This window comes from Lingula anatina, chromosome 1, assembly GCF_051362555.1.
Source record: "Lingula anatina isolate TDL-2025a chromosome 1, LinAna3.0, whole genome shotgun sequence".
Lineage (NCBI taxonomy): Eukaryota > Metazoa > Brachiopoda > Lingulata > Lingulida > Lingulidae > Lingula > Lingula anatina.
The window spans coordinates 70,161,369-70,188,820 of record NC_141767.1 but is presented as its reverse complement, the minus strand read 5'-3'; the positions used below and the strand labels follow the sequence as shown (position 1 = coordinate 70,188,820).

General features: G+C 37.7%; 5 protein-coding genes across 5 annotated transcripts; 2 read left to right on the top strand and 3 right to left on the bottom strand.

The window, feature by feature from the left end:
- Window positions 1-73: 73 nt before the first annotated feature.
- LOC106173904 (2-oxoglutarate and iron-dependent oxygenase domain-containing protein 2) lies at window positions 74-6,928 on the bottom strand. The gene is made up of 6 exons (XM_087000638.1): window positions 6,767-6,928; window positions 6,138-6,194; window positions 5,741-5,851; window positions 5,318-5,417; window positions 4,994-5,118; window positions 74-1,411 (listed from the first exon to the last, which is right to left on the bottom strand). The coding sequence occupies exons 1-6, from the start codon at window positions 6,878-6,880 to the stop codon at window positions 887-889; spliced, it is 1,032 nt and encodes a 343-aa protein (XP_086856764.1). The 5' UTR covers window positions 6,881-6,928; the 3' UTR covers window positions 74-886.
- Window positions 6,913-11,738, top strand: LOC106173905 (synaptic plasticity regulator PANTS). The gene is made up of 4 exons (XM_013555237.3): window positions 6,913-7,041; window positions 10,440-10,485; window positions 10,732-10,850; window positions 11,367-11,738. The coding sequence occupies exons 1-4, from the start codon at window positions 6,916-6,918 to the stop codon at window positions 11,637-11,639; spliced, it is 564 nt and encodes a 187-aa protein (XP_013410691.2). The 5' UTR covers window positions 6,913-6,915; the 3' UTR covers window positions 11,640-11,738.
- Window positions 11,739-11,925: 187 nt separating this feature from the next.
- LOC106173844 (F-box only protein 39-like) lies at window positions 11,926-14,010 on the bottom strand. The gene is made up of 3 exons (XM_087000636.1): window positions 12,844-14,010; window positions 12,573-12,734; window positions 11,926-12,093 (listed from the first exon to the last, which is right to left on the bottom strand). The coding sequence occupies exons 1-3, from the start codon at window positions 13,829-13,831 to the stop codon at window positions 11,939-11,941; spliced, it is 1,305 nt and encodes a 434-aa protein (XP_086856762.1). The 5' UTR covers window positions 13,832-14,010; the 3' UTR covers window positions 11,926-11,938.
- Window positions 14,011-14,218: 208 nt separating this feature from the next.
- Window positions 14,219-16,291, bottom strand: LOC106173843 (uncharacterized). Its single transcript, XM_087000641.1, has one exon. The coding sequence runs from the start codon at window positions 15,115-15,117 to the stop codon at window positions 14,485-14,487; it is 633 nt and encodes a 210-aa protein (XP_086856767.1). The 5' UTR covers window positions 15,118-16,291; the 3' UTR covers window positions 14,219-14,484.
- Window positions 16,292-24,829: 8,538 nt separating this feature from the next.
- LOC106173888 (uncharacterized) lies at window positions 24,830-27,440 on the top strand. Its single transcript, XM_013555213.3, has one exon. The coding sequence runs from the start codon at window positions 24,943-24,945 to the stop codon at window positions 27,157-27,159; it is 2,217 nt and encodes a 738-aa protein (XP_013410667.2). The 5' UTR covers window positions 24,830-24,942; the 3' UTR covers window positions 27,160-27,440.
- Window positions 27,441-27,452: the final 12 nt, after the last annotated feature.

Below are 27,452 nucleotides of genomic sequence, written 5' to 3'. Positions count from 1 at the left end.
CTCTTGAGAGAAATGTTATTTTGCCAGTGGCATTACAGAAACTTTGAAGCAACATTTCAGAAATAAAGACAGATAAGAAACATAAGTACTGTTTATTCCAATAACTGAGTAAAATGTATAATATGGCAACTATAAAATAGCACCTGAAAATGTAAAATTGCTAAACAAATAAACAGAGCAAGTTAGTTTAAAGAAAACTCTTGATCTTTTGTATTAAAAATATGGCATTACTTATTTTTAATTGTACATATAAGAGTTGGAAATAATTATAAATGCACAATAAATGCTTCTTTCACAAAATGGAAGACCTGAAGATGTAGCACCTAAAGAAGTTTAAAATAAGTCACTTGTACTAAGCAGATGTATGCTACATGGGAGCAATACACGGTTTTCCTCCTCTTTAAAAAAGAAGAAAGAATAAATGGGGTTTATTACCTCTATCTCACACCTACATTGATTGCTTGACTACTTTTACATCTTTTCCATCAGAATATATCATCTTTCACCTTTACCCCCCCCCCTTTCCCCTCTACACGTACGCTCTAATAAAAACACTCCCATCCACGCACATTTACAGGTACTGATAGGCGCACTCACACACAAACACACACACACACACACACACACACACACACCTACTTTTATACATAAATATAAATCTAACTAAAGTTACACTAAATATACTTTGACCTTTTTGCTGCATATAAATATCCACTGTTAAATCTCAATGTTGTCCCGAAGAGGGGAGAAAAGTTAGTAACATGTATGTACCAAAAAATTCAAACATACAACACATCAACATTTCTGGACAATCTCATTACATAAAAGATCATATGTTATGCTTTCATACAAGTGTTCATACTGTGAATCATGTATCCCACTTGAGTCAACTTGCTGCACAAACATTGACATTCTTCTTTTCTTTGGTAAATCCATCTCCACCTCCAACAGTCGGCACTAGGTGTGGCTTCTCATCACACATGGGACATTTCTGGTTTCGCACCTTGGACGACCTCATCCAAATAATCAGATTATACCTCTCTCCATCCTGAATAGGCAGCGCCCCGTGCATGTGCTGCCCTCTATGTATTAACCCATGTGTGGGTTTATGTTTGTATTCCGCACACTGGCCCATATCATGTGGCTGGGGGGAACCTTTCATTTTTCCAAAGAACAGTGATCCCTCGTCAAAGTCTCTCCCCAGTGATATATTGAGTGTCACCTCGGCATTGTCATAGTGGTAGCTCAGAGACAAGTCCTGGTCCAGTTTGTATGTGACAACAAAGGCCTTGTGGGAGTCCAAGCTGTCCCCGCCCCAGTCTGGGTACAACAGGCTGGTGATGGGTCTCAGGTAGTCCTCGCGGAGAGGGGTGATTAAACCTTCGTCAAATCCCAGCTCATTTAGCAGAGTCTGAAAATATGTTTGATGTAATGATTAATAAAATTGGTCCAAAAAGAATATATCTGGATCTAAGTAATTTTCCAATAAGCTGTGTTAATCAAAAACTACTTAATACCTTTACATGCATTGTACCAAGCACTTACTTGTGTGACAATATGGACTTTAAATAGTTTATCAAATTACTGATCAAACTAGAGGATCAGAGAGGCGATACCGCCTCCGAATATTGTACCACCAGCTGGAGCAAGCGCATTCGTATAGACCCCCACATACACAAAATAAGGGACACAGCCACCAGTCTTGTGCTTGACAAGCTGTAAACATGCAATCAACAAGAATTTTCAATATTTGCAAAAAATATATGAAACTAAAAATGGTACAATCAAATTTAAGTTCATCGTAAGGTAGGTGAAAGGTCATTTTCAAGGTCACAGTAAATTGCCAGTATATGACTTCCTATTCAAGTTCAATAGTAACTATGGACCTATCTCTGCCAGGTTTGGAGTTAAAAGAGAAAGAAATTAGCAGAGTTCAGTTCATGATAATAAGTAGATCAAAGGTCAATTTCAAGGTCACACTTAGATTGCCAGTATATGACTTCCTATTCAATTTCAATAGTAACTATGGACCTATCTCGCTAGTTTTGGAGATAAAAGGGAACCAAAATTTGCAAAGTTCAATTCATGATAAAAAGTGGGTCAAAGGTCAATTTCAAGGTCACACTTAGATTGCCAGTATATGACTTCCTATTCAAGTTCAATAGTAACTATAGACCTATCTTTGCCAGTTTTAGAGATAAAAGGGAAGCAAAATTTACAAAAAACAGTTCATGGTGAAAAGTAGGTCAAAGGTCAATTTCAAGGTCACAGTAAGATTGCCAGTATAGGACTTCCTATTCAAGTTCAATAGTAACTATGGACCTATCTCTGCCAGTTTTGGAGATAAAAGGGAAGCAAAATTTGCAAAGTTCAGTTCATGGTGAAAAATAGGTCAAATGTCAATTTCAAGGTCACAGTAAGATTGCCAGTATATGACTTTCTATTCAAGTTCAATAGTATCTATGGACCTATCTCTGCCAGTTTTGCAAATAAAAGGGACTAAATGTTATAATTTTGGAGTTACCATAAAGTGCCATACATTTCCTACAGAAAAAATTAATTAAAATAAAGAAAAGGTCATTTTGGTCAAAATTCCTGAAATGGGAGGTGCTCTGAAGTTCCAGGTGTTCAAATTTGATGAAATAATGTCATTTTTGACTACAAGTTGTCTGCTTTGCCAAGCCTTATGTATTATTTTTCCGGAGTTCAAAATTTATTATCCATTACCGTACTGCACATTTTGCTTTCACCACCAATATGTATTTTTTGATACAGCGTAACTTTAGAGATAAAAGGGAAGCAAAATTTGCAAAATTCAGTTCATAGTGAAAAGTAGGTCAAAGGTCAATTTTAAGGTCACATTTAGATTGCCAATATATGACTTCCTATTCAAGTTCAATAGTAACTATGGACCTATCTCTGCCAGTTTTGGAGATAAAAGGGAAGCAAAATTTGCAAAGTTCAGTTCATGGTGAAAAGTAGGTCAAAGGTCAATTTTAAGGTCACATTTAGATTGCCAGTATATGACTTCCTATTCAAGTTCAATAGTAACTATGGACCTATCTCTGCCAGTTTTGGAGATAAAAGGGAAGCAAAATTTGCAAAGTTCAGTTCATGGTGAAAAGTAGGTCAAAGGTCAATTTTAAGGTCACATTTAGATTGCCAGTATATGACTTCCCATTCAACTTCAATAGTAACTATGGACGTATCTCTGCCAGTTTTGGAGATATAAGGGAAGCAAAATTTGCAAAGTTCAGTTCATGGTGAAGAGTAGGTCAAAGGTCAATTTTAAGGTCACATTTAGATTGCCAGTATATGACTTCCTATTCAAGTTCAACAGTACCCATGGACCTATCTCTGCCAGTTTTGGAGATATAAGGGAAGCAAAATTTGCAAAGTTCAGTTCATGGTGAAAAGTAGGTCAAAGGTCAATTTTAAGGTCACATTAAGATTGCCAGTATATGACTTCCCATTCAACTTCAATAGAAACTATGGACCTATCTCTGCCAGTTTTGGAGATATAAGGGAAGCAAAATTTGCAAAGTTCAGTTCATGGTGAAAAGTAGGTCAAAGGTCAATTTTAAGGTCACATTTAGAGTGCCAGTATATGACTTCCCATTCAACTTCAATAGTAACTATGGACCTATCTCTGCCAGGTTTGGAGATAAAAGGGAAGCAAAATTTGCAAAGTTCAGTTCATGGTGAAAAGTAGGTCAAAGGTCAATTTCAAGGTCACATTTGGATTGCCAGTATATGACTTCCTATTCAAGTTCAATAGTAACTATGGACCTATCTCTGCCAGTTTTGGAGATAAAAGGGAAGCAAAATTTGCAAAGTGCGGTTCATGGTGAAAAGTAGGTCAAACGTCAATTTCAAGGTCACAGTAAGATTGCCACTATATGACTTCCTATTCAACTTCAATAGTAACTATGGACCTGTCTCTGCCAGTTTTGGAGATATAAGGGACTAAATGTTATAATTTTGGAGTTACCATAATGTGCCATAAATTTCCTACAGAAAAGATTAATTAAAATAAAGAAAACATCATTTTGGTCAAAATTCTTAAAATAGGAAGTGCTCTGAAGTTCCAGAAGTTCAAATTTGATGAAATAATGTCATTTTTGACCACAAGTTGTCTGCTCTGCCAAGCCTTATGTATTATTTTTCCAGAGTTCAAAATTTATTATCCATTACCGTACTGCACATTTTGCTTTCACCACCAATATGTACTTTTTGATACAGCATAACTTGAAAACCGTATGGAATACAAAAAAATGGAGACCACCTCCAGTGTTGGGCTTTACATGCTCTACAAAATGCAAAAAAGAATGGGTCTCTAGCATTAACGGTTCCCGAATTAGAGACAGTTTTCAGTTTCGGTACTTTATGGCCGCTACTCCCGTGAAAATGCACCGATTAACCCCAAATTCACGGAGATGAAAGATGACCCGAAGGGTAACACTTTCCAATAATATTATTGGTTAAGTCTGTGTGGTGTCTGAATAACAGGGCAAAAAAAAATTTTTTTCGTAAAAAATTTCATTTTTTTGAAAATTTTGGCCCGTTTGACCTTGAAATAAAGGTCAAAGGTCAAATCCAAGGGCATATTTGAAATCTACACATATGACTTTTGGAAAGCTGTCTGTAGAAATTTTTCCCATAACTCCTTCCGTAGGGTAGATAATTAGCATTTAATTTTGCCATTTTTAGACAAGGGTGCATTGCAATGAGTGCCACACCTAGACCCCAATACCGACAAAGCCCAAATTTTACGTGGAACGAGTTGAGATTATAGGTGACCTAAATCCAAGAGATGGGTACAGGGGCCCTTACCGTCTAGGAGGAGAAGCGGTAACAGTGACTTGGCGGCGGAGCCGGCGGAGCCGCAGGAGCCGCAGGAGCCGGCGGAACATACGGGTCGGGACTAAAACCATGGGTACCGCCAGCGCCTACGCTGGTGGTACAATTACTGGCATCATCTTTCAGTTCTTACCCCATATTTGTTCATTGTATTTGGCCTTCCTTTAGGCATGTCTGAATTTTCAAAATTAATCATTTCTTCTATGAAATCTTCACAAAACTGTGGAGTGAAAACCGGAAATGAATACACTCTGTCCGCTGTAAAGAAAAATAAAATTACTATTAAGAAATATTTGTAATAAGTACTTCAGAAATTTAAGGGGAGTTTCAGCTAGCATTGTAGCAAAGGTATTGCAAATGCTTTAAAACATTTTGGGTAAAGGAAATCAAAAGCTTAAAATCATAAAGTTACTTTATTATTGTACATTTTATGTCTATATATCCTCCAATGACTTACCTGTTTCCATCCCCAACTTCTGCACCACACTATCTTTTGTTGCCTCTGGTAACTTGCAGTGTTCCACCAACCTCAGGAATGCTGGGGCTAAGAAGTTTTCCTGTAAGGTGTGGAACATTTTGATTTTGTCTTTATAAGCTACTGATTTGGTGGATCCTATATGTCATGTTACTCAATTGACATGTACTTTTATAATGCTACTTTGGAAAGGATTAATAACCTGTCAAGTAAAAAAATCACTGGGGTGCTTTCACACAAAAGGAAGTCCTTTCAAGAATTTGAAATCATCAACAGTTTTCAGACTTTGCAAAACTGATGATTCTTCTCACAGTTTTTCAGGGACTGATATTATCATATGTTCTTGATACAGTAGTTTCTCTCTCAGTTACCCTGCCCAACAATGTCATAATAACTCTTGTCTACCTGAAGGTTATACACATGTGGTTTCAGCGGGGTGTACTTCTGCTGAATTTCCTCACTTCTCTTCAAAGTCTGCTGACCCAGTGATTTCCGTCTTTCAATTTCTTCTTGAATCTAAGATAAGACAGATACATTTATGTCACCTATAAAATGAGTGTAAGGTGAGAACAGTTCATACTGAGTATTTTTATACACCCATAGTAGGCAATATACATGTACCTGTACATGTTCACAAATCACAAACAACATTAAAAAAACTTTACAAGGTGCTTTCAAGTCAAAAGAAATGTCATTCATAATTAACAATTCCCAATTATTTTATATCTGCTTATGAAAATCACATTTTTCACAAATAACTTCCAGCTCCAAATATAAAAGTAAATGTTTTATCGATCACTACCTCTGTTATTAACTGGTTTACTTTGGCATCTGTATCACATCCCTTTTGTTTCAAAATCTAAAAAGAAAAAGAGAAATGTTTCAGTATCAGTTTAAACAAACTTAGGCCTACCAAAAGGTTGGGACATAATAACAAATGTACAGGATACCAGGACAAAGACAGTGAAGTTGGCGTCACATTGTTTTTATCATATAAAATAAATACTGTCATTGAGAGAGTCACAAGAAGTCAAGCATCCTAGAACCCATTTCCTGGTCTGGTCTCAGGCATTCATGGTGAGAAACAAATGTTATTATCCTTGTAATATATACGTACATGAAGGCTGGAACAACACTCAACAGTAACTTACCGGATTACTGTAAGTTATACAGAGCCAGAGGCAGTTGAAAAGCTGCGAGTTATGCCTTTATGTTTTGACATGTTCCTCGCAAGTAAGCAGTCAAAAATGGGGAATTATTTCCAACCTAACTTGCCTACCCTATTCAGCACTTTTGTACACACTTTTTTTTATTTCACAGGCTAAATTTTCGGACTAGGCCTAAAGTTAATACACCACTCCCTAATTTTACGTCCGCTAATGTTGGGATTGGAAATTGACCAAAGAATTATAATTCATAAGCTATTCTCACCGTTCCATATTCTTTCAAAAACTGTTGTCGATTATGGAAGTTAAAATGAATGTCATATTTCGATACAAAGATATTCCGAGTGAAAAAACAACTGCAAACGTAAAATTGCTTCATTGTGGACTGCACAGGAAGTTCATTACCGGAAGTTTATGCTGGTCTCGTTTTCACTGGAAAGCATGGGGAACTCTTCGAACTCTCAGACATCTCTGGGTACGGCTGGAGACGAAGCAGAGAAAGAAAATTCCATATGTAGGAAAAAGAGCTCCTTATGGCCAGTAAGTGAAAACTAATACATTTTTTGTTACAGTGTCAAAACTCACGTTTAACTGACAAACGGTTAGGTTACAGCGCCTCCACTATCGCGTACACTGACTGTCTGGTAGTAATGAGTTTGACGTAGGCCTACTACGATACATGTGTTAGTATGTACCATTTGTGCGGATAAGTAGTTTTTGCCAGAGATCGGAAGGGGCGTTTAAACGCGTAAATTTTCTTACAAAGATACATGTAGCCTAGGGCAAAGTTTTAGTTGATTTTTTTTCGTCTGCCACAGTTTTCTAATTACAGGCTAACAAGAGAAAAGGGGAGTTCGTTTTTGCGTATTGATAACCTGCATAAAATTGCATCACATATGATTTATATCATCTATGTTATTGTACCACCAGCGTTAGCGCTGGCGGTACACATGGTTTTAGTCCCGTCCGGTCCGTTCCGCCGGCTCCTGCGGCTCCGCCGGCTCCGCCGCCATGTCATCGTTACCGCTTCTCCTCCTAGACGGTAAGGGCCCCTATACCCATCTCTTGGATTTAGGTCACCTATAATCTCAACTCGTTCCACGTAAAATTTGGGCTTTGTCGGTATTGGGGTCTAGGTGTGGCATTCATTGCAATGCACCCTTGTCCAAAAATGGCAAAATTAAATGCTAATTATCTACCCTACGGAAGGAATTATGGGAAAATTTTCTACAGACGGCTTTCCAAAAGTCATATGTGTAGATTTCAAATATGCCCTTGGATTTGACCTTTGACCTTAATTTCAAGGTCAAACAGGCCAAATTTTTCAAAAAAATGAATTTTTTTACGAAAAAAAAAATTATTTGCGCTGTTATTCAGACACCACACAGACTTAACCAATAATATTATTGGAAAATGATACCCTTCAGGTCATCTTTCATCTCCGTGAATTTGGGGTCAATCGGTGCATTTTAACGGGAGTAGCGGCCATTAGATACCGAAACTGAAAACTGTCTCTAATTCGGGAACCGTTAATGCTAGAGACCCATTCTTTTTTGCATTTTGTAGAGCATGTAAAGCCCAACACTGGGGGTGGTCTCCGTTTTTTTGTATTCCATACAGTTTTCGAGCTATGCTGTATCAAAAAGTACATATTTGTGGTGAAAGCAAAATGTGCAGTACGGTAATGGATAATAAATTTTGAACTCTGGAAAAATAAAACATAAGGCTTGGCAAAGCAGATAACTTGTGGTCAAAAATGACATTATTTCATCAAATTTGAACTTCTGGAACTTCAGAGCACCTCCCATTTCAAGAATTTCGACCAAAATGACCTTTTCTTTATTTTAATTAATTTTTTCTGTAGGAAATTTTTGGCACATTAAGGTAACTCCAAAATTATAACATTTAGTCCCTTATATCTCCAAAACTGGCAGAGATAGGTCCATAGTTAATATTGAACTTGAATAGGAAGTCATATACTGCCAATCTAAATGTGACCTTGAAATTGACCTTTGACCTACTTTTCACCATGAATTGAACTTTGCAAATTTTGCTTCCCTTTTATCTCCAAAACTGGCAGAGATAGGTCCATAGTTTCTATTGAACTTGAATATGAAGTCATATACTGGCAATCTTAATGTGACCTTGAAATTGACCTTTGACCTACTTTTCACCATGAACTGAACTTTGCAAATTTTGCTTCCCTTTTATCTCCAAAACTGGCAGAGATAGGTCCATAGTTACTATTGAAGTTGAATAGGAAGTCATATACTGGCAATCTAAATGTGACCTTGAAATTGACCTTTGACCTACTTTTCACCATGAACTGAACTCTGCTAATTTCTTTCTCTTTTAACTCAAAACCTGGCAGAGATAGGTCCATAGTTACTATTGAAGTTGAATAGGAAGTCATATACTGGCAATCTAAATGTGACCTTGAAATTGACCTTTGAACTACTTTTTATCATGAATTGAACTTTGCAAATTTTGGTTCCCTTTTATCTCCAAAACTGGCAGAGATAGGTCCATAATTACTATTGAACTTGAATAGGAAGTCATATACTGGCAATCTTACTGTGACCTTGAAATTGACCTTTGACCTACTTTTCACCATGAACTGAACTTTGCAAATTTTGCTTCCCTTTTATCTCCAAAACTGGATAGGTCCATAGTTTTTATTGAACTTGAATAGGAAGTCATATACTGGCACATATTGGTGGTGATAGCAAAATGTGCAGTACTGTAATGGATAATAAATTTTGAACTCCGGAAAAATAAAACATAAGGCTTGGCAAAGCAGACAACTTGTGGTCAAAAATGACATTATTTCATCAAATTTGAACATCTGGAACTTCAGAACACCTCTTATTTCAAGAATTTTGACCAAAATGACCTTTTCTTTATTTTAATTAATTTTTTCTGTAGGAAATTTATGGCACATTATGGTAACTCCAAAATTAAAACATTTAGTCCCTTATATCTCCAAAACTGGCAGAGAAAGGTCCATAGTTACTATTGAAGTTGAATAGGAAGTCATATACTGGCAATTTTACTGTGACCTTGAAATTGACCTTTGACCTACTTTTCACCATGAACTGAACTTTGCATATTTTCCTTCCCTTTTATCTACAAAACTGGCAGAGATAGGTCCATAGTTACTATTGAAGTTGAATAGGAAGTCATATACTGGCAATTTTACTGTGACCTTGAAATTGACCTTTGACCTACTTTTCACCATGAACTGAACTTTGCATATTTTCCTTCCCTTTTATCTACAAAACTGGCAGAGATAGGTCCATAGTTACTATTGAACTTGAATAAGAAGTCAGAGATAGGTCCATAGTTTCTATTGAACTTGCATGGAAAGTCATATACTGGCAATCTAAGTGTGACCTTGAAATTGACCTTTGACCTACTTTTTATCATGAATTGAACTTTGCAAATTTTGGTTCCCTTTTATCTCCAAAACTGGCAGAGATAGGTCCATAGTTTCTATTGAACTTGCATGGAAAGTCATATACTGGCAATCTAAATGTGACCTTGAAATTGACCTTTGACCTACTTTTCACTATGAACTGAATTTTGCAAATTTCTTTCTCTTTTATCTCCAAACCTGGCAGAGATAGGTCCATAGTTACCATTAAAGTTGAATAGGAAGTCATATACTGGCAATTTACTGTGACCTTGAAATTGACCTTTGACCTACCTTACGATGAACTTAACTTTGATTGTACCATTTTAAGTTATATATATATTTTTGCATATTTTGAAAATTCTTGTTGATTGCATTTTTACAGCTTGTCAAGCATAAGACTGGTGGCTGTGTCCCTTCTTTTGTGTATGTGGGGGTCTATACCAATGCGCTTGCTCCAGCTGGTGGTACAATATTCGGAGGCGGTATCGCCTCTCTGATCCTCTAGTTATTTTTTACTTTTTAGTTGAGGAACTGTGATTACTATAAAACAGAATTTGAAAGTTGCAATGGTAAGTTTACTCAATAAGTGGTGGATTTTAGACCATAACTTACAAAATGTGGCAAAAGCTGTCAATTAATTTTTATGTACAACTCACCCTTCCCTTTTTGGCATGTACATGTAGATCTTAAAGATAACAAGTCCTTATTTTTTGAAGTGTGTCTGCTCCAGGACTTTGATTGTAGAGTTGTATATGATCTTTAAAATTTAAGAAACATTTCAATTACTAGTATGATAAGCATTGTTTCTACTGCAGCATATAAATCGAAAGTCTTTCAAAGATTTGTCTATGGGCACACACAGGATTGCTCAAAGTGGAAGGATTACTATGAAAGCTGTCTGAAGTTTGAAACAAGCAAAGATGAAGAGGATGTGGTGAGATCTTTATATTATTGTGCTTTAAGAAATGCTATGGACATGGTTTCGTATACCAAAGTAAAACTGATATAACATGTTTTCTGCTGGTTAGTACAGTCTGAAACTTGTAAGCAGAATTGTTTTCCTGCAAAATTAAAGGCATACAGTGTGCATTAAACCTTCACATAACAAAAGAACTTATATTTTCCTGAAAGTTTTAGTAATTTCACATTTATCACTGAGCTTGAAGAAATAACCTATTGGTATTTAAAAACACTGTTCCTATTAAGTGTTATATCTCCTTATGTAATGATTATGCCACAAAATAATGATATGAAATGAATAGCTGTTAAATAAGATTTTTATTGATATGCAACATGTGGGTATAACTTGGTCAGTTAAGAAGATAGCCCCATTCCTGGCACTCCACCTATATTCAATTATTTAAATCTTGTGTCTTTGTATGTTGCTTGGTTGAGAATTTGTCATTACCTCAAAGACCAATTTAAACCTGATTGTTTTTTTTTTTACCAGGCTAACTTGCTAGAAGCAGAGAGAGAGAGAAGAGAGGAGTGGATGGAAGGTTCCAAGGCAAACGATGTGTGGGAGTATCGTGACAAGCCCCCAGAGGAATGGGAGCAACCATGGGACAGAGCAGAACATGAAAATAGACATTTCACTAGTTTCTTTAAAGAATATAGAGAACAGTGCCGTGCACCTGTCTCAAAGGATGGAAAGCCTAGCAACCAAACTAAATTAACTCCTGATGTTATTCAAATGGGACCTAAAATCACTCGTATATTATAGTTTACCTTTGGTTGATTCAATATTTTTACATTTGTTTGCATCACCAAAGGTATGTTCTCATTTAGTGAGGAAATTAAACATTAAAATTGAAAGAACACATACTGCAACTTGTCATTATTAAAGCAAGTTCTTATTTTAAATTATAGCATGTAAATAAATTGTTTCATAAAATCTGATACAATTTATTTGCACAGTATGATTAATACAATTTTTTTCAATCGTGTAAATTATTCTTGGTTTATAAGGTTTATCTTTTATGTCCCAGTTTTTCCATTGTTGCTGAGGTCTGAATTGTGACACTACTCTTCCTCCTCCTCAAATATGATATCTGTGAAGAATCTGAAGTCGAGATTCTGTGTCTGAAGCATGGCTTGGTACTTGTTTGTGATCTCTTGAACCTCCAACCGTTTTTGCTCATTGTCGCCGTTGGCACAAACATGAAGACGCTTTAACGCTGAAATATTTAAAATGAGGTATATACAGTACTCGGGGATAGTTGGCTTTCATTTGCATGTAGATTGGCAGATCACGTAGTGAAGGGTGAGTGCCTCTCTTTCCAAAACGTGACGGATTCAACCCAGTTCTTTCTCAAAGGGAAGGAAAAGACCTTCTGTAGAACACTTTATACAAGTATTCAACCCGACGTGATGGCCAAAATTTTCAAAAATGTTCTTAATGGCAAGAGAGGGGGAGCCAAAAAATGTGTCACGCTTCTAAATACCTTGGATTCGTTGATGATGAGACGGGATATCTACGGAAATGCCCGAAACGACAGATGACAAAAGAAATGTTTTGAAATTTACATTTGACTTCTTTGTTCATCCCAAAGCGGAGTTTATTTTAAAAATTCTACACAAAGACAAAGTAAAAGAACACCTTTTTGGTAAATTTTGTAACATCTTTAACTAATTGGAAATTATTTTAAGATTTTACCGATTTTGTTTTGCTGTTGCAAATTGCACAGGATCTCTATGGCCGCACTGTCGATAAACGCATGGATGTCCACCGACTTGAGCAGACGACAGCGAACAACCATTGACAACAAGGCATGGTGAAGGACTTCTTGGGGATTATCGTATTCCAGGGAAAGAATTTCTGTGTGCGAGGGAAATAAAGCGATATGTAAAAACAGAAATATTATTAGAGAGATTAGGAAGTTTTTATCTAACAATTTTGTATACATTAAAAATTCGAGAATTTTTACCTAAGGTTTTCCAGTAATGTTGCTGCACGTGGTTCAGGATGCTCTCCAGTCTCCAGACGCCGAGGGGGTCGTAACCTGACCACACCTGCAGACATTTCAAAGGTATTCCGGGAACCAGGATGGCAGAGATATCGCGGTAAGTCCCAATGTGGTCGAACTCCACTGCCACGCCCAGCTCCGGGCAAGTGTTGGTCAACAATCGCCACGATGATTTCTCTGTGACGTGAGAGTGCGGATCTTTTCTGTGAACTTTAATACTTAGATACCGCAGTTTTCCTCCACAGTTATCTGCCAACAGGCACAGGACAAAGTCCGATATGTAGTTGTAGTTTAAATACAAAATAGAAAGGTTAGTAAACTTTTTCAATGTGTTAACGAATTTTGGAACTCTAAAACATTGGATCATGTCGTGGTAATAATCTTCAATATTGAGAACTTCGAGAGTTTGGCCACTCCCATCTGCGACAGCTTCGAGTAATTGGGACCCACTGAAAATGTTTAAGCGTGCAGCGTGCATGTTAAATGAACGCAGAGAATTTTGGCAGCGTAAGAACCTGCAGACCGATTTCAATAATTTTTCTCTGTAAAAATCAAACCTCCAAAACCGATAAAACTCCATTCTGGGAATATTCAGGTCTATCAGCTGGCATTGCCCTGTCGCCAGGTGTTCCAAAATTTGGCACATCACTCTCTGGAAGCGCTTCCTCGTGTTTCCACGTCGCTTACTGCAGTATATTGTAAGGTGACGTAGATGGCTGCCATAAAGTTGGGCAAACCTGAGTGCTTTCCGTTCTTCCACCGCGTCAACTGCGCCCAGTCTCATAATACGTTTTCTCCAAAGACAAGGGGAATGTGAAATCTGGGCCCAACGTTTACAAACACGTGCAGCTCTTCCGCGATCGGCGTCAGAAAGGTATTGAAATATAGTCACCAGCAATATGTCTGGCACTACTCCCCAGTCCGTGTCACATTCTGCCTCAAAATCCATTTTACAACGGCCAGAACGGATACATACGAGATCTACGTCTGACAGTGTATTTTATAAAGTTGAGTTTCCAGGCAACATTACAATACAACAGTAGGCTGTCGTCACAAATGCTTTGCCATGGAGACGGACGTAACATATAGATCTAGATCTCTACATATTCGCGTTAAACGTTACAGCTTTTTAGCAACACGGGTAGATTAGATCTAAATTAGCTTGATATTACTTTTTTGATATTATTATTATTATCATTATTATTATTATTATCATCAATGATTCATCATCATCATCATCATCAGCATCTCTACGCTGAGATACGTTACGTGGAGATAACATACATTATGTATCTCTCCTCCCCCCACCAAGGTTTTTTTTTTTTTTTTTTTTTTTTTTTTGTTTTTTTTTTTTTTTTTTTTTGCGTGGCTTTCGCAATTTTACCGTTACTACAGGCGCCATAACCTTGGAACCACCGGTCAAGGCTGCAGCCTTGCGAAAAGGAAATAAGTGTGACATCATAGATTTTCTATAGAGATCTAGATCTAATCATAGAAGTAGAGAAAAAAAAAATAGATTTTATTGTTGACTTATTGGATTAGCTTTTCCTAGACAAAATGGGTGGCCCTGAAAAGGGCCTGTTATTGACGTCGGGAACTTGTCTACTTTTTGGCGACCTTCTTAGTCTTCTTGGCTGCTGGTCTCTTTGTAGCCTTCTTTGCTACCTTCGGTCTCTTAGCTGCTGCCTTCTTGGCCTTTTTTGGAGATCTAGATTTTTTTGCGGCCTTTCCTCCTTTTTTTGCTGGCTTCTTTGCCTTGGATTTTGACCTCTTTGTTTTCTTGGTTGCAGACTTTGAAGACGATCTTCTCCTTGGCTTTGCCTTCTTAGTCTTCTTGGGGCTCTTCTTTTTCTTGGGCGCTGCCTTCACCTTGCCGAGACGGAAACGTCCTGTGCTGCCGGTAGCGCTTGATCCCTTGGGGCGGACGAGCACACCACTCTTCAAACCTGCGGCAAAAGCACGGCGTAGCATAGCACTCAGCATAGGCGCTCGGATACCCTGAAAGTTTGCCAAGATATACTTGCGAATAGCTTGAGCAGACGATCCGCGACGGTTGCCAAGAGCTTTGATGGCCACGCATACCATTGCCAGTGTGGCCGGGTGGGCACTTTTCTTAGACGCTGATTTGGCTCTTTTCTTTGGTCCAATCTTTGCCTTGGGTGGCGATCTCTTTGGCGATGCCGGCCTTGTTGGTGAGGCAGATCTATTTGGCGACCCTGTTTGACTTCCAGCCATAATGAAATGACGTAGTGAAAATATCTTCGCGGAGGAAATCTTCAACTAATGACAAAATTGAATGAATCTCAGCTTTATGAACTTCGCGCGGACGTCTGAGAACACGCTTCAATAAAAGTGCACAGAAATCAATATGGCTACCTCGTCGTCTGCTATTTGTGCTTGTTGGCAAACATTTAGGGCATCTATACACACAGCAGAGAACACAAATTATGCTACTTTAAATAAGTGTTCTCGACAATGGTACATAGTTTTCACTTATACAGTTTGAGTACAATCCGAATGCCACAAATAATAATTTTCGGTCCCAATGCAAGCAATAATTCCGGAGTGAGACCTTAGATCCACCAAAAAACCACTTTTATAGAATAAAACGGGCCAGTTTTTGTAAATTCTTATGTTTATTAATAAAATTCAAAGCATTAAGGCAATTATTATCAAATCAATACTTGATAAGATAACTTTTTAAATTGCTTAGTAAGTTGGAATACTCAAGGAAAAAAACACGTTTTTGTTTGTCGCGCAGAAATGTTCTATAGATCTATATGGGACTGATAGTTCAGTGAAAACAGTGGACTTTTTCAAAGATCTTGCCAAAAGGTTTGTAAATTATATGGATATGGTGGTTTTTGATAACATATACGTGTACAGGCCTATTTATTTATTTAATTATTTATTTATTTATTTATTTATTTATTTATTTATTTATTTATTTATTTATTTATTTTTACATTTAAATGCTATTAAAATGCTAAAGGCTAATATTTTAATGAAACACCGATGAGAATTGATAACGTTATCTAGGCCTATAGGCTTAGCAGTGGTAGTAGGCCTACTTATTTATTAATTTCAAAGCAGATATACAATTTTGTAAATTAAATATGCGAGCAGAGCTGGGTAATAGACCTATCATCGTAGAGCCTCACACTTGATTTTATTTCCTTTTTCTTGTTCATAATTGATCTTTTTATGTCATTATTTCTCAATTTTACAATGACTGGCTGATGTTGTCCATCTCTGCCTGGGATTCCATGAATTGCAGTTATATCATGGGGGTCCAGTTCAATGTTAATTTCTTTCTTGAGAAATTCAGGGAAGTCACTTCTTAAATTTTCTTTGTTGCGAGGGGGGAAGTTTAGAACTCTTCCATTTAATTTTCTCGAGTATTGCTCGTTGTAGTTAGGGCCTAGGCCTACTTTGTTTGATTGCTTCAGTTGATCTAGTATGATTTTGAACGACCCTTTCCTCCAGATCTTTTAATTTCTTTTCTTTATTATTCAGTTTCTCTTTTATTTTCCAGCAACAGTGAGTCTATTTTGTCTTGCATTTTACCCGTGGCCTCGGCAATTCTTAGACCGCATTCACATCGAGTTGAGCCAGGCGTTACAAATCCTGGGACTAAATATGGCGGACGTACATGAAAGAAAAACCGCCTAATTTTGCGGGGGTACAGTCATTAAATCTCGGCTCCATTGGGACGACACATGGGGAGGCGTGTGAGAGGCGGGGAGACTTTTAAAAGATTAGGCGATTTTTCTTTCATGTAGGCCTACAATCGGCAATCCTCGGCCAATTCCGCAAGCTCCATACTAACCTCGGATGTGATAGGCGGAGAAATATGCACCAAATCCATGCATTTTGTCCGCCGGAAATGCCTTCTCACTCAATCGATCATTACGCTCATAAAGATGGCTGTCAATACCCCTGATTTTTATGATTCTTTACAGTTTGCCAAACAATGCACTAAGATTGACTTTGATTTAAAAGATAAATAGATACAGGCGTTGAAGGAATTAGGTTTAAATTAGCGCGAGGTTGAAAGTAGTTCCTTCCCAACAATCAACAATCAAATATGTCTGCCTCCGTATTACGTCCGAGGTTATTGTCGAGTGCGGAGACATCCGAGTAGTTCCGAGTGGTAGGCCTACGTCCGCCATGTTTAGTCCCAGGATTTCTAAAGCCTGGCTCAACTCGTTGTGAATGCGATCTTAATTTCATCTCACTTTGTATGAAGTCCTGGATCGTGTTATTTTGATAAGAGTTAGTTTAACTAAGACATGAGCCGGCCACCCCCAAACAACCAAAAATGTGGGCCTCATAGTAGCCCATTGTTTGGGGGATGCGGCTTGCGTAATCACTCAGAAACAACTAAAACCCGTGTAAACGATTCTACTTCTTTTTTTTATTTGGGATTCAGTTGGGATGGAAAATCGCTTGATATGCAAATGCTGCTGATATTTTAAGATTTTTATATTTTAATTAAAATGTAATAGTGCACTTTGTAAAGACAAAAGATTTTGTGTGTGTGTGTGTGTGTGTGTGTGTGTGTGTGTGAGTCACATTACCCATAGGCGTTTAAAAGTGCAGTTTAAGTGGGCCCCTTCTAGTCCGGATAGGTCTTTCCATAAAAGTTAACATTTTCTAAAACATTAAAACAAGCACTAACCACTTATCTTTACCATTGTAAAACCAATAGCCTAAAGACAATGAGAGTATCAATTTTCTGCTGATATATCATTACATAATGAATGTGCACAGACGTTCAAAACTTTCAAACTTCTCAAATTTACTTAATATTACTAATTACTTTTAAATATTTGTTCAACGTTGTTAGGTGACATTATGGATCATCCATTTAATCATCATTTTCACGTCTACAAACCGTACGTTTTGGGGTGGGTAATATATGTAGGCTTAATTACCTACTGTAGGCTTTTGGAAAAGGAATAAAAATGATATGATCCAAATCTCTGTCAAAATTCATCATTTTTCTCTTTTTACCCGTTACTCTCTGGAGGGGGGGGGGGGGGGGTGTCTGAAAAAAGTTCTACGCACAAGGATGAATTAATGTTGCTGGGTATCCTGTGCAACATGCGCGAGATGTAGGCCCTATGTGATAAATTCAAAGGTCTGGACCGCTGTAAGAAGTACACCATGTGAACGTTGAACTAATTAAATGTATCTGTTGCGCCAAAGAGCAAAAGAATCCTTGACTGGGCCGACAAGTCGTCTGCATTACTTTGTTTCCGATTTGAAGGCATCAAATAAGGAAATGATTGAACGAAAAACTCTAAAAAACAAAGATTTAAAAGCTACACGAAAGGCCGACCCACTGAGTAGGAAAATGAACAGATTAACACCGTTGTAAATTTGAAATGTTAATTTTCCTACAAAATACAGAGGGAAATATGAAAACGAAATGTATCCTCTCAGTGGTACTAACAGCGCCACTAAAGTAACAACATATGGCATACACAGAATTAAAAAGCAAACCGAAGAAATCATAGAGTTCCTACTGAACCTCCTTTTGCATTTTGAGCACTCCCCGTTGCTATTTGTTTTCTTTTTTCTGCTTGGATATACATAACTGACGCTATTTTAATATTCATGAATGTGATGGAGAGTAAAATTACAATGTATACAGTCATACGAAAGACCAAGTAACTTCCCAGATCTATTAAGAACTGCCTCTGTCGTTCTGGGATAATTTGACACGTGTCGCTCCCCACGTATTGTATGCCGCCACACAGCAACCCGCCACTTATAGTCAGAATAAGGCACACGAGGAGGAGCTAAAACATTGAAAAAAAAAAATAAACATTACAGTGACTATCACACTAGGCTAGTAGCACTAGCTCATCTCCATGAACTCCTTTTTGTTCCTTAAGTTATACCACCTGGTTGTGTCAATTCATCAAATGAGTATATTCATTAATAAGTAATTCTTTAAATTTTAACGCTACGACACACGGTATTGATAAAATTTGTGACTTGTTAGTTTGAAAGCTCACTGGAAGATATACTTATTAAAGATACACTTGTCAAAAATACTACGCCCATTAAACATTTATATCTCTAGCTAAGCACCCCTACTAATGCGTTATATATTAGTAATATACTCGACAAAACCAAACAAAACTGCTGAAAAAGCATGTAAACTATACTATTCTTCTACTTACTGATTTTATCAGAGCAATCCTGGACCGAGTAATCCTCTTGAAAGGAAAGCACACTATGAGAAATCTGTCTAAAGTGATCAGACACACCAGTGCGGTACATATATCTCTCGAAAATTCATCAGCTACGGTTTTTGTAACGCAATACCAAAAGGGGTAAAAAACATGACCAAAGTTAGTAACGATGATTGTCACGCTTTCAGAGAATAATGCTACTAAATGCAAACAGTTGGCAAGGGCAAGGAAGACAGGGAGAAGCGTCGCCGTTTTATTGTTCCCTTCTTTTTTGTCGACCAACAGAACTGTTATAAGAAGGGTGTTTGCCACCAAGGCAAGCGGACTGAAGACAGAAGAAAAATAATGGTACATCTTCATATAGTTTTCGAAAGTCAGCATTCCGCCAGGGGAAATGCACTGCTCAATAGAGTCCATAATCCTAATCGCATTTGCCGAATTTTCTTCTCCGGGCTCTAAAACTCCGGGGCACACATGCTGAGTAATCGCAGTCAAAATGCCATCAAAATCTTCCAGTTGCGAGTCGGTTGGAAGCTGACATACTGCTGAAAAATTCTTTGGCTCATCTAAGGAGAATTCTGTAAAACACAGGTAGCGCGCGCTTTTTTCTTGATTCAATTTATCGTAATTGTTCAAGCAGTCATCCTCCGGTACATTAAAAAGAGGAGTTATCTTCACTGTCTTTGTCTTGATGTCCAGCAAACCGCAATATTCAGCGTAAGTACTGGGATCAAACCACGCGTCAGTCCGAAAAAGTTCCCCTTTGCTTCTATTCCCGTTTAATTGACAATAAAAGGTTTGCATTTCACCCATTAAAGACGAGGATATGTCTTCAATGTTGTGTATAGTTTTTCTTTTTTGTTCCAAATCCATAACTGCAATACATATATTAACACGTCGACTGTCTCTAGTAATTTCTTCAAAGTTCAGGGAATCATTTTTTCCATTTGTACGTACCTTAAGGCTCATTTCAACTAATTCTGTTACCATATCCCTACCTTCTGCCAAAAGCTTCTCAAAGGTTCGTCTGAAACTGGCGGCACCCGTGGTCCGTGCAATCCTTTCCAGACGCAAACACCCAGTTTGGTTGACGCCCACCATCACTACGTTACTTTGATATGTGTTTTGTGAGATTATTGAAGAGAAAGCGCGCTGACAGGCAGGGTCAAACAGAACAAGAAGAGTTTGATGTAAATCGACAGTTTTTAACCCTTCTATCGACAAAAGGTCATTAAACCGCTGTTGCGATATGTTGAAACTACAACCGGCAAGGACTGGGACGGTCCCTATTGGAGTGGAACGCCAAGTTTGCATGCTCAACATTTGGAACATCGTCAGCCGTAACACGCACACGGGTATAACGAAATAGAGCATATTGTTAAGGTTGCTTTTGTCTAGTTTTCGAAATGAACCAGGAGATTATCTACTTCAAGATAGCTAACGGTACTTTCACTTTCGGTTGCTCGATGTCTCTCTTCAAGTCCCTCGTTGAAATATTGTTAGGTCTCTAGGTCTATATATATATATATATACAGCTGTGCGTGCCCAAGGTATTGCATGATGCACGCTTTCTACCATAAATCATAAAATTTGTCTAATCACTTAAAGTAAATCATGGCACTTAACTTTTTAAGCATCGATGTGGCAGTTTGGTTGAACAGTCATCTGAGAATTATTCGTGTACCATATATAATGTATGCGACTAAGCGTGTTGGATAGAAAGGATCTATGATATCTGTGAGTGGAAAGCTCTGGTTTATCAAAGTTTCTTATTCCGTAATTCATTCATGATAAAATTTTCTATAGGTTTTGTCCGTTCATTTTAGACTATCAGACTACAGTCAATTATTTGAAGCCATTGGCCTCAAGATGTGAATCATTCTTGTGTCGTCCACATGCTTTTCACGTTTGTGTAGAAATTTAACATAAAACTTAAAGTGTAAACCGCCTTTTACTTCGTGTGTACATGTACAACCCAGAAAAATGCAGTGGATATTCGAATTTAAAGAAAATGGACAATTAAGAAATTGTCTTTTGGCGTGCTCGGCAACAAAGCTTGAACATTTTATCCGTCTGGTTGGCAAAAAGGCACGAATGGAAATTATGAAAGCATGAGCTGTTTTTAAGCTGTTCACATGCGCAATATACGTGAACATCTTTAAAAGGGGGGGGGTGCCTGGACAAGTACTTACAAAACCAGGAACTAATGATAAAAAATATGCTTATGTATACGTCAAATAATAATAATAGTTTCTTTTTTTAAAAAAGCTTAAATCAGAGTTATAACTACTGTAATATTTCGGATTTTTCGGATATTTCAGTATTTCCTGAGCAAGGTACGTGACATTTGCGTGCTTTTATAACACCATTCACAACGTTATATTTTATATCTTTTTCTCTTAACTTGCGTCAACTTGCTGATATATGACTACCAAAACAACATCTTCATCAAAGGATGAGGTTACTGCGGGGTTTGTCTTTACCTGAGGAGTAAAGCCACCCCCCCCCCCCCCCCGCCCTGTCCTCTCTATTGTAGGTCCGCAGAACCGCCAAATACAGACGTCAGGAAGGGTAGCTCCTTCATTTCTATTGACATAAAAAATTAAAGCAATGCAAAGTAAAGCAATACAAAGTAATGTGATGAATACATACTGTTGTATAAATTAATCTAAGAAAGTCTGAGAAAACAACCAGAAAAATATCCTATCCGTAGACAAATTCTGTCGGTTTTTATTTGTTACCGCACCAACTCACTTGTCTGCCATTATTTCTGATCACACTCTCCTCTGATTCCTGGAAAATATCGCTTGATTTTACCCAAAGTTGCGCGGTTATCTCCGTCGGAGAAGCTCATATGCAACACTACTGGTTAAGGTACTGTAGCTCATTAAAAACGATTTAATTTGAAAAGGTACTATAAACTTAAGTATCAAATTTTATTCAAGTTCTGATTCAGATTTTACCGGTCACCAAGGGTTATTTTACACTGTTCAGTAAAGGTCTTCTGTCTACTGGAACCTAAAAAGAGGTTATCATTAAAAAAACTGAGACACTATTTTGTTTGATACGTGCTCTGTGATCACCAGGACATCTAAAATAGCAAACTGGTTACACACAAAATTCATCATCTGACTAAATCAATGCCGAGGAACAAGGCGTTTTGTACAGTCAGCAGACGTAATAATTGTTATTTGAAACTGACAGTTTTGAAACAGCTTCCTTTCAACTTCACTTCTGAACTTAGTGCGGAGAAATAACTGCTGGATAGGAGCATTTTCGCAATGCAAAATGTTTGATAGTTCTTGTTATTGTGATATTAAATTTTGAATGTTAGATAAGCATCTGCACATGCAGGAAATAATGAAAATTATTTCTCGGTAGTGAAATGGTGATTTTCACACCTCATCAACTGAGGTAGGCTTTTCAGTCGAACTCGATTGCTGAATCATTTGAATGGACTCCATGAAAAAAACAATTACTTTAATAGTGTTTTCACAGCTGAGATGGCCGCATACTGCTTTAACAGTCCAAGCGCGAAACAAATTTCATAAATGCAATGGAGAGTGGGCCGCTGAGCTGTATCTTTTCGTCTTTGTTTGAAAATTAATTGTTTGCTTGCCCTTAAGTTCACCCCCTTCTTTTAGCCATCCTTATATCCACCTGTTCCTCCTTCACTTATCCATTATTACGTAGTTCGTAGCTTACTATAGATATGTAACTGAACGATAATATATACATTCTTGATATTATCCAAAAGTAGAGGGCATTCCATTTATTTCATGTCGAAATGTGCTGTATATATTGTGATAACAAGGAATAAACAATTAAAGAAAGGAAAGTAACAGTATATGTGTGTGTGTCTGTGGCCAGACTATACACAAGTCGAAAATAGATAAAAGAAAAAAATTGATAATTCATATAACCCTCCGAGATTTACCGAGTATTCAAAAAATCCCTATTAAAAATACCGCATAATTCTGTATGGTTTTGATCTGGTGTACATTTAGTAATTTTATAACATTTTAGTAAAGGATATGTCATACTTTGAAGTGTTTGTCAAAAAAAGAATAACAGAAATATTCGGGAAAAACGTTAGTAATCATTACACCCATTCATAAAAAAAGTCGCGGTTGGCGGTGCGGTACATGATATTTGCGTGCTTTTATAACATTATTCACATTTTTTTTGTTTTATATCAATTTCTATTTACTTTCATCAATAGGCCAATATGCGCTTATAATTATTATAAGAAAAATGTTATTCTTTTTCTCAATGGATAAGATTAATTTTAATGCAACATTATTCAAAAAGAATTAAGATTTACTTACAACACAACTTTTGTCGTCAGTTCATGAAAAAATAGTGATTGCTTTGCGTTATCAAAAATTACCTATTAACCGGAATTTTGAAAAAGAAAGCCTTTGATTTAAATGTATAGAATATGGCTTCTGATTTAATTAAAAAATAAAATTAACCATTTGCGTCGGCTTCTCTGTCCTTCTCTAATCACGTAGGTTGCCACCACAGAAAACAACACAATATAACCCCTACCTCCTTACTATTACAATGTAGGTAGGTTTAAGACACCCAGGTTAATCTGATCTTGATAATTACTGAAACTCAGTGCCAATCCGAAGACGATTCATTTATCAGTAAGGTGTCAAAACAAATTAACTCTAAATTACAAACTCGGCGCAAAGGAAAAAGACAATCTCAGTTCTGCCAAATTATGTTCAAGTGAGCAGAGGTAACTTCTGTGAAGATTTGTCACGCAGATAACTTGTCTTCAGAACCAATGAATACCCCAATCTTACTGGAAAAGGAGGACCTTTCCCCAAGCTGATTGCTAGTCCTATGAAAAGGTGACTGTTTCAAGCTCAGCCGGCAGCATGCTCGCTCTCAGCGTTATTTTTGGCAGGTAAACCTTAATGAGAGCAAGTTTAGAGCTAACTGATGTGACACTGATCACTGACAGCGTCCCAGTTAATACGTCAGCAAACTGAAGTGGTTGTCAACCCAACAGCTTGGTCAGACAAACCCTCCTTTCAGCGGTCTAAACATTGGCATTTTTGGACTGACTTTGTGGATTTAAAACTTATAATCTGATGCGCAGATATTTTTTGTTCATAAGATGTTTATACGGACTGGATCGCCAATCAATGTAGGAGAAAAACTATGTCGTTCATTTTTATTTGCTTTTAATAATCAAATACTGAAAGCCCTGTTTCCAAATAAATAGAATAATAGTATAATAAAATAAAATAAAAACACGACGATTTGACCCATACACATGCCAAAAGGACAGACCCCCTCCCCATTATGACATCCTGTATCCGCCAGTAAAAGAATCCTATATGAACGAATTAAATTATTTAGTAGTCAAATAATTCATCACTTTTTGTAATATATGATAATATGATATTTTATAATCAGGTAATTCACTGGCTCAAAATGATATATGATTAAAAGCCCGTTCTATATTCAGCCCCTCACTATATTTTACTCGCGGAAGCCAAGCTGGACCGGGAAAACGAACAATGGATGGTTTACCCTCTTTCACAGTGTGCAACAGTGTCATGTGGTTTTTTCATTCCAACCATCCTTAAAAATTATAAAATAATTTGTCTTTTTTTTAATAATGATGAAGTCCTTCAATTTGAATTCTGCCACGTGACATTTTTATTACCATGACAGAAGGGGAAAGAAAACACATTACAACAACAATAAAAGTGTAAAGTAATTGCACCTGAGCCCGCGACAGAGGCACCTGCGTGGCAGTAATATCGTTATCTGGGGCATCGCGCAGGGGGAAGCCGGCGGGTGTCGTTCAGCTCATACTATTCATTCAGCTGCTATGAGTGGAGCAAGACGGGCTGCAGTAATGGGGAGCTCTACACAAATGACCAAGTCAGCTGGGACTAGATTTTCTTCACCGGGGACTGCAAAGAGACGGCTGTTGTTCACATCTAAACCGTACAATGGGAAATCTTTCTTCCTCGACCTGGATGGCTACTCTAAGCTGGCTAAACTGGAGGAGGATGTTGTGAGACTGGGTGGAAGAATTGAACGCTTTCTGAGTCGTGAAGTGAACTTTGTTGTTACCAACAAAACCACAGAATGTGGCGTAAATGGATCTCCAGTGGAACCCACAAAGACGCCGTCACCTTCTAGCGTTGATGGCTCCAAGGCCCCAGTGATAAGTCGAGGTATGGCGCTGGTTCTCAAGTCGACCTCTACGCGTCGGTCGAGTGCAGGTCGTAATGACGTGTTAACCAATGCAAAGATGTGGGGAGTACCAATACTGTCCTTACAGGAAGTATTGAAAAAAATTAAAGACGAAAACAAGAAAGCAACAAATACAAAATCTAAAAACATAGAGGACAGCTTTAAATGGATTGATGAAAATGACTACACATATTTTAAAGGGGACTTCTTAAAAATAGAGGACACTCAGGAGAACCTTAGACCTGTCTACAGTACATTTGCTGATTTCCCTTACATTGATTTAGAGAACGATGTGGTCTTTGGGAAGAATGAGCAATCTATGTCGAAAGTACCAGCGACTGTGCAGAACAGTAAAAGCACTTGTACTACACCGCGAGCAATCACCACTCCGCGTCGTGCCCTCGCAGTGAAACAAGCAGCCTCGATTGGAAAACAGCGTGGATATTGCGAGTGTTGTGACGTTTGGTACAGGTGTTTAGACGACCACCTTGTTAGTGAAGGACACAGGCGATATGCAGACAATAACAACAACTATAACCGCTTGGACGATGTCATTGATAGTTTCCCATCTTTTGACGAGTTTCTGACCGTCTGTTTGGAATCCGAAAACCCAGACAGCAGTGCCGATAGCGAAGCCGCTAAAAAGCTAGTTGACGAATCGAGTAACGATGCAACTTCATTCAATGTCATTCAAGCAGAAAAGAACAATGTCGTTTTATCTGAACCACAGTCTAAAACTGATGATGGTGTTGTGGAATCTGTCGAACTAAATGATGGTATCCAGGAACAAAAAGTTCTGGCAGTAGCTGCTCAAGCAGAAGAAAGAGTGTGTGACGTTGCAAAATCAATTAACGAAAATGAATGTGGGACTTATGACGTACAGACTGTAGAGAACAAATGTTTCAGCCCCAGAGGTGGAACATTGTCAGCAAATGACGATATTCAGCCAACAAACGTTAAAGACTGCATTAACAAAATATTTGATGTCCCCGTGCCCCTGCCAGAAAATCATCAGCGTGCCACTGAAATAAAATCAAAAACCAGCGAGGGAGAGATCGACATCGGCTTCACCAGTTCTAGTCACCGCGAGGAACTCACCAAGCTTTCAGACTCCTCCATTGATCAACTCCCATCAGCGCACATCACATCTCCTGAACAAGATGTCATTGACCCTTACGAATTTCATTCGGAGACCGATGAGGCAAATTTGTGGAAAATTTCTAGGCGTAATTCAACAAAACTGATTTTCCATAAAAATGGACCTGTGATAGACGAAAAAAATTGGAACGATGTTTACCAGTCGCCCCCGGCTGGTTGTTCTTTTGTTGATTTAGAAGACGACGTATTTAATGACTCTGTCGCCGATAGAGGTGCGGACTCGGTGTCGATGGCCCTCTCTTCTGATAGTTCTCTGCCTGGAGTCAAAATGGATTCGACCAACAACGTTCTTTCTTCAGATGATTCTCTACCTTCAGATCAGATTGATTCGAGCCCCGACGCCCAGATGTCTGATGACATCGCTTCACTAGAAGCTGTTGACGAACTCCGGGAAAGTATGTTTACAGCCAAACGCCATGTGAGTCTCCCAACAAACAACTTTCAGTGGTCTGTGAAAAGTGAAGAAAACTCTGGACATTTAAAGCTGAAATTCTGTAAGATCGTAGTGACACCCATCAGCCAGCCGTATGACTCAGAGAGGGTGAAGTGGAGAGTGACGCGATCTGGGAATTGCAAACTTATCTTTAGATCAGATTCTTGTAAAAAGAGAGCTTCCCACAAACATGGAATGCGCACCAGCTCAAGATCAAGACAGTTGAAATACAGCAGCTTTGAGGGAATGGACTGAAAACGGACTTCTCATTTCTTGGATATATTTTAATTGGAATTCAAAAATTGAGTTTTGAAAGCATATGACACTTTTGTAAAATATATATTTAAAAAAACAGTTTTACCATCAAAAATGTTTCAAATAATTTTGGTATATTATATTTGACTGAATTTTCGACTCTTTTAAAGATTGGAATTGATTTTCAAAATATTTTTAGACAAACTTTTAAATTTTAACAGTGATTTTGACCTTTTTATCTTTTCATTGAATTAAAAAAAATAAATATTTAATAAATTTGATTTTTGTGTTTC

Excerpts from the sequence above, each read along its gene's own strand:
- LOC106173844 (XM_087000636.1), bottom strand. The coding sequence starts at position 13,831 with ATGGATTTTGAGGCAGAATGTGACACGGACTGGGGAGTAGTGCCAGAC. Across the intron at positions 12,735-12,843 it reads ACATTACTGGAAAACCTTAG|AAATTCTTTCCCTGGAATAC; the intron begins GTAAAAATTCTC and ends CCTCGCACACAG. Across the intron at positions 12,094-12,572 it reads GCAACAGCAAAACAAAATCG|CGTTAAAGCGTCTTCATGTT; the intron begins GTAAAATCTTAA and ends TAAATATTTCAG.
- LOC106173888 (XM_013555213.3), top strand. The coding sequence starts at position 24,943 with ATGAGTGGAGCAAGACGGGCTGCAGTAATGGGGAGCTCTACACAAATG.
- LOC106173904 (XM_087000638.1), bottom strand. The coding sequence starts at position 6,880 with ATGAAGCAATTTTACGTTTGCAGTTGTTTTTTCACTCGGAATATCTTT. Across the intron at positions 6,195-6,766 it reads TTTTGAAAGAATATGGAACG|ATTTTGAAACAAAAGGGATG; the intron begins GTGAGAATAGCT and ends TTTTCTTTTTAG. Across the intron at positions 5,852-6,137 it reads TAAACCAGTTAATAACAGAG|ATTCAAGAAGAAATTGAAAG; the intron begins GTAGTGATCGAT and ends GTCTTATCTTAG.
- LOC106173843 (XM_087000641.1), bottom strand. The coding sequence starts at position 15,117 with ATGGCTGGAAGTCAAACAGGGTCGCCAAATAGATCTGCCTCACCAACA.
- LOC106173905 (XM_013555237.3), top strand. The coding sequence starts at position 6,916 with ATGCTGGTCTCGTTTTCACTGGAAAGCATGGGGAACTCTTCGAACTCT. Across the intron at positions 7,042-10,439 it reads AAAAGAGCTCCTTATGGCCA|TTGAGGAACTGTGATTACTA; the intron begins GTAAGTGAAAAC and ends TTTACTTTTTAG. Across the intron at positions 10,851-11,366 it reads GCAAAGATGAAGAGGATGTG|GCTAACTTGCTAGAAGCAGA; the intron begins GTGAGATCTTTA and ends TTTTTTTACCAG.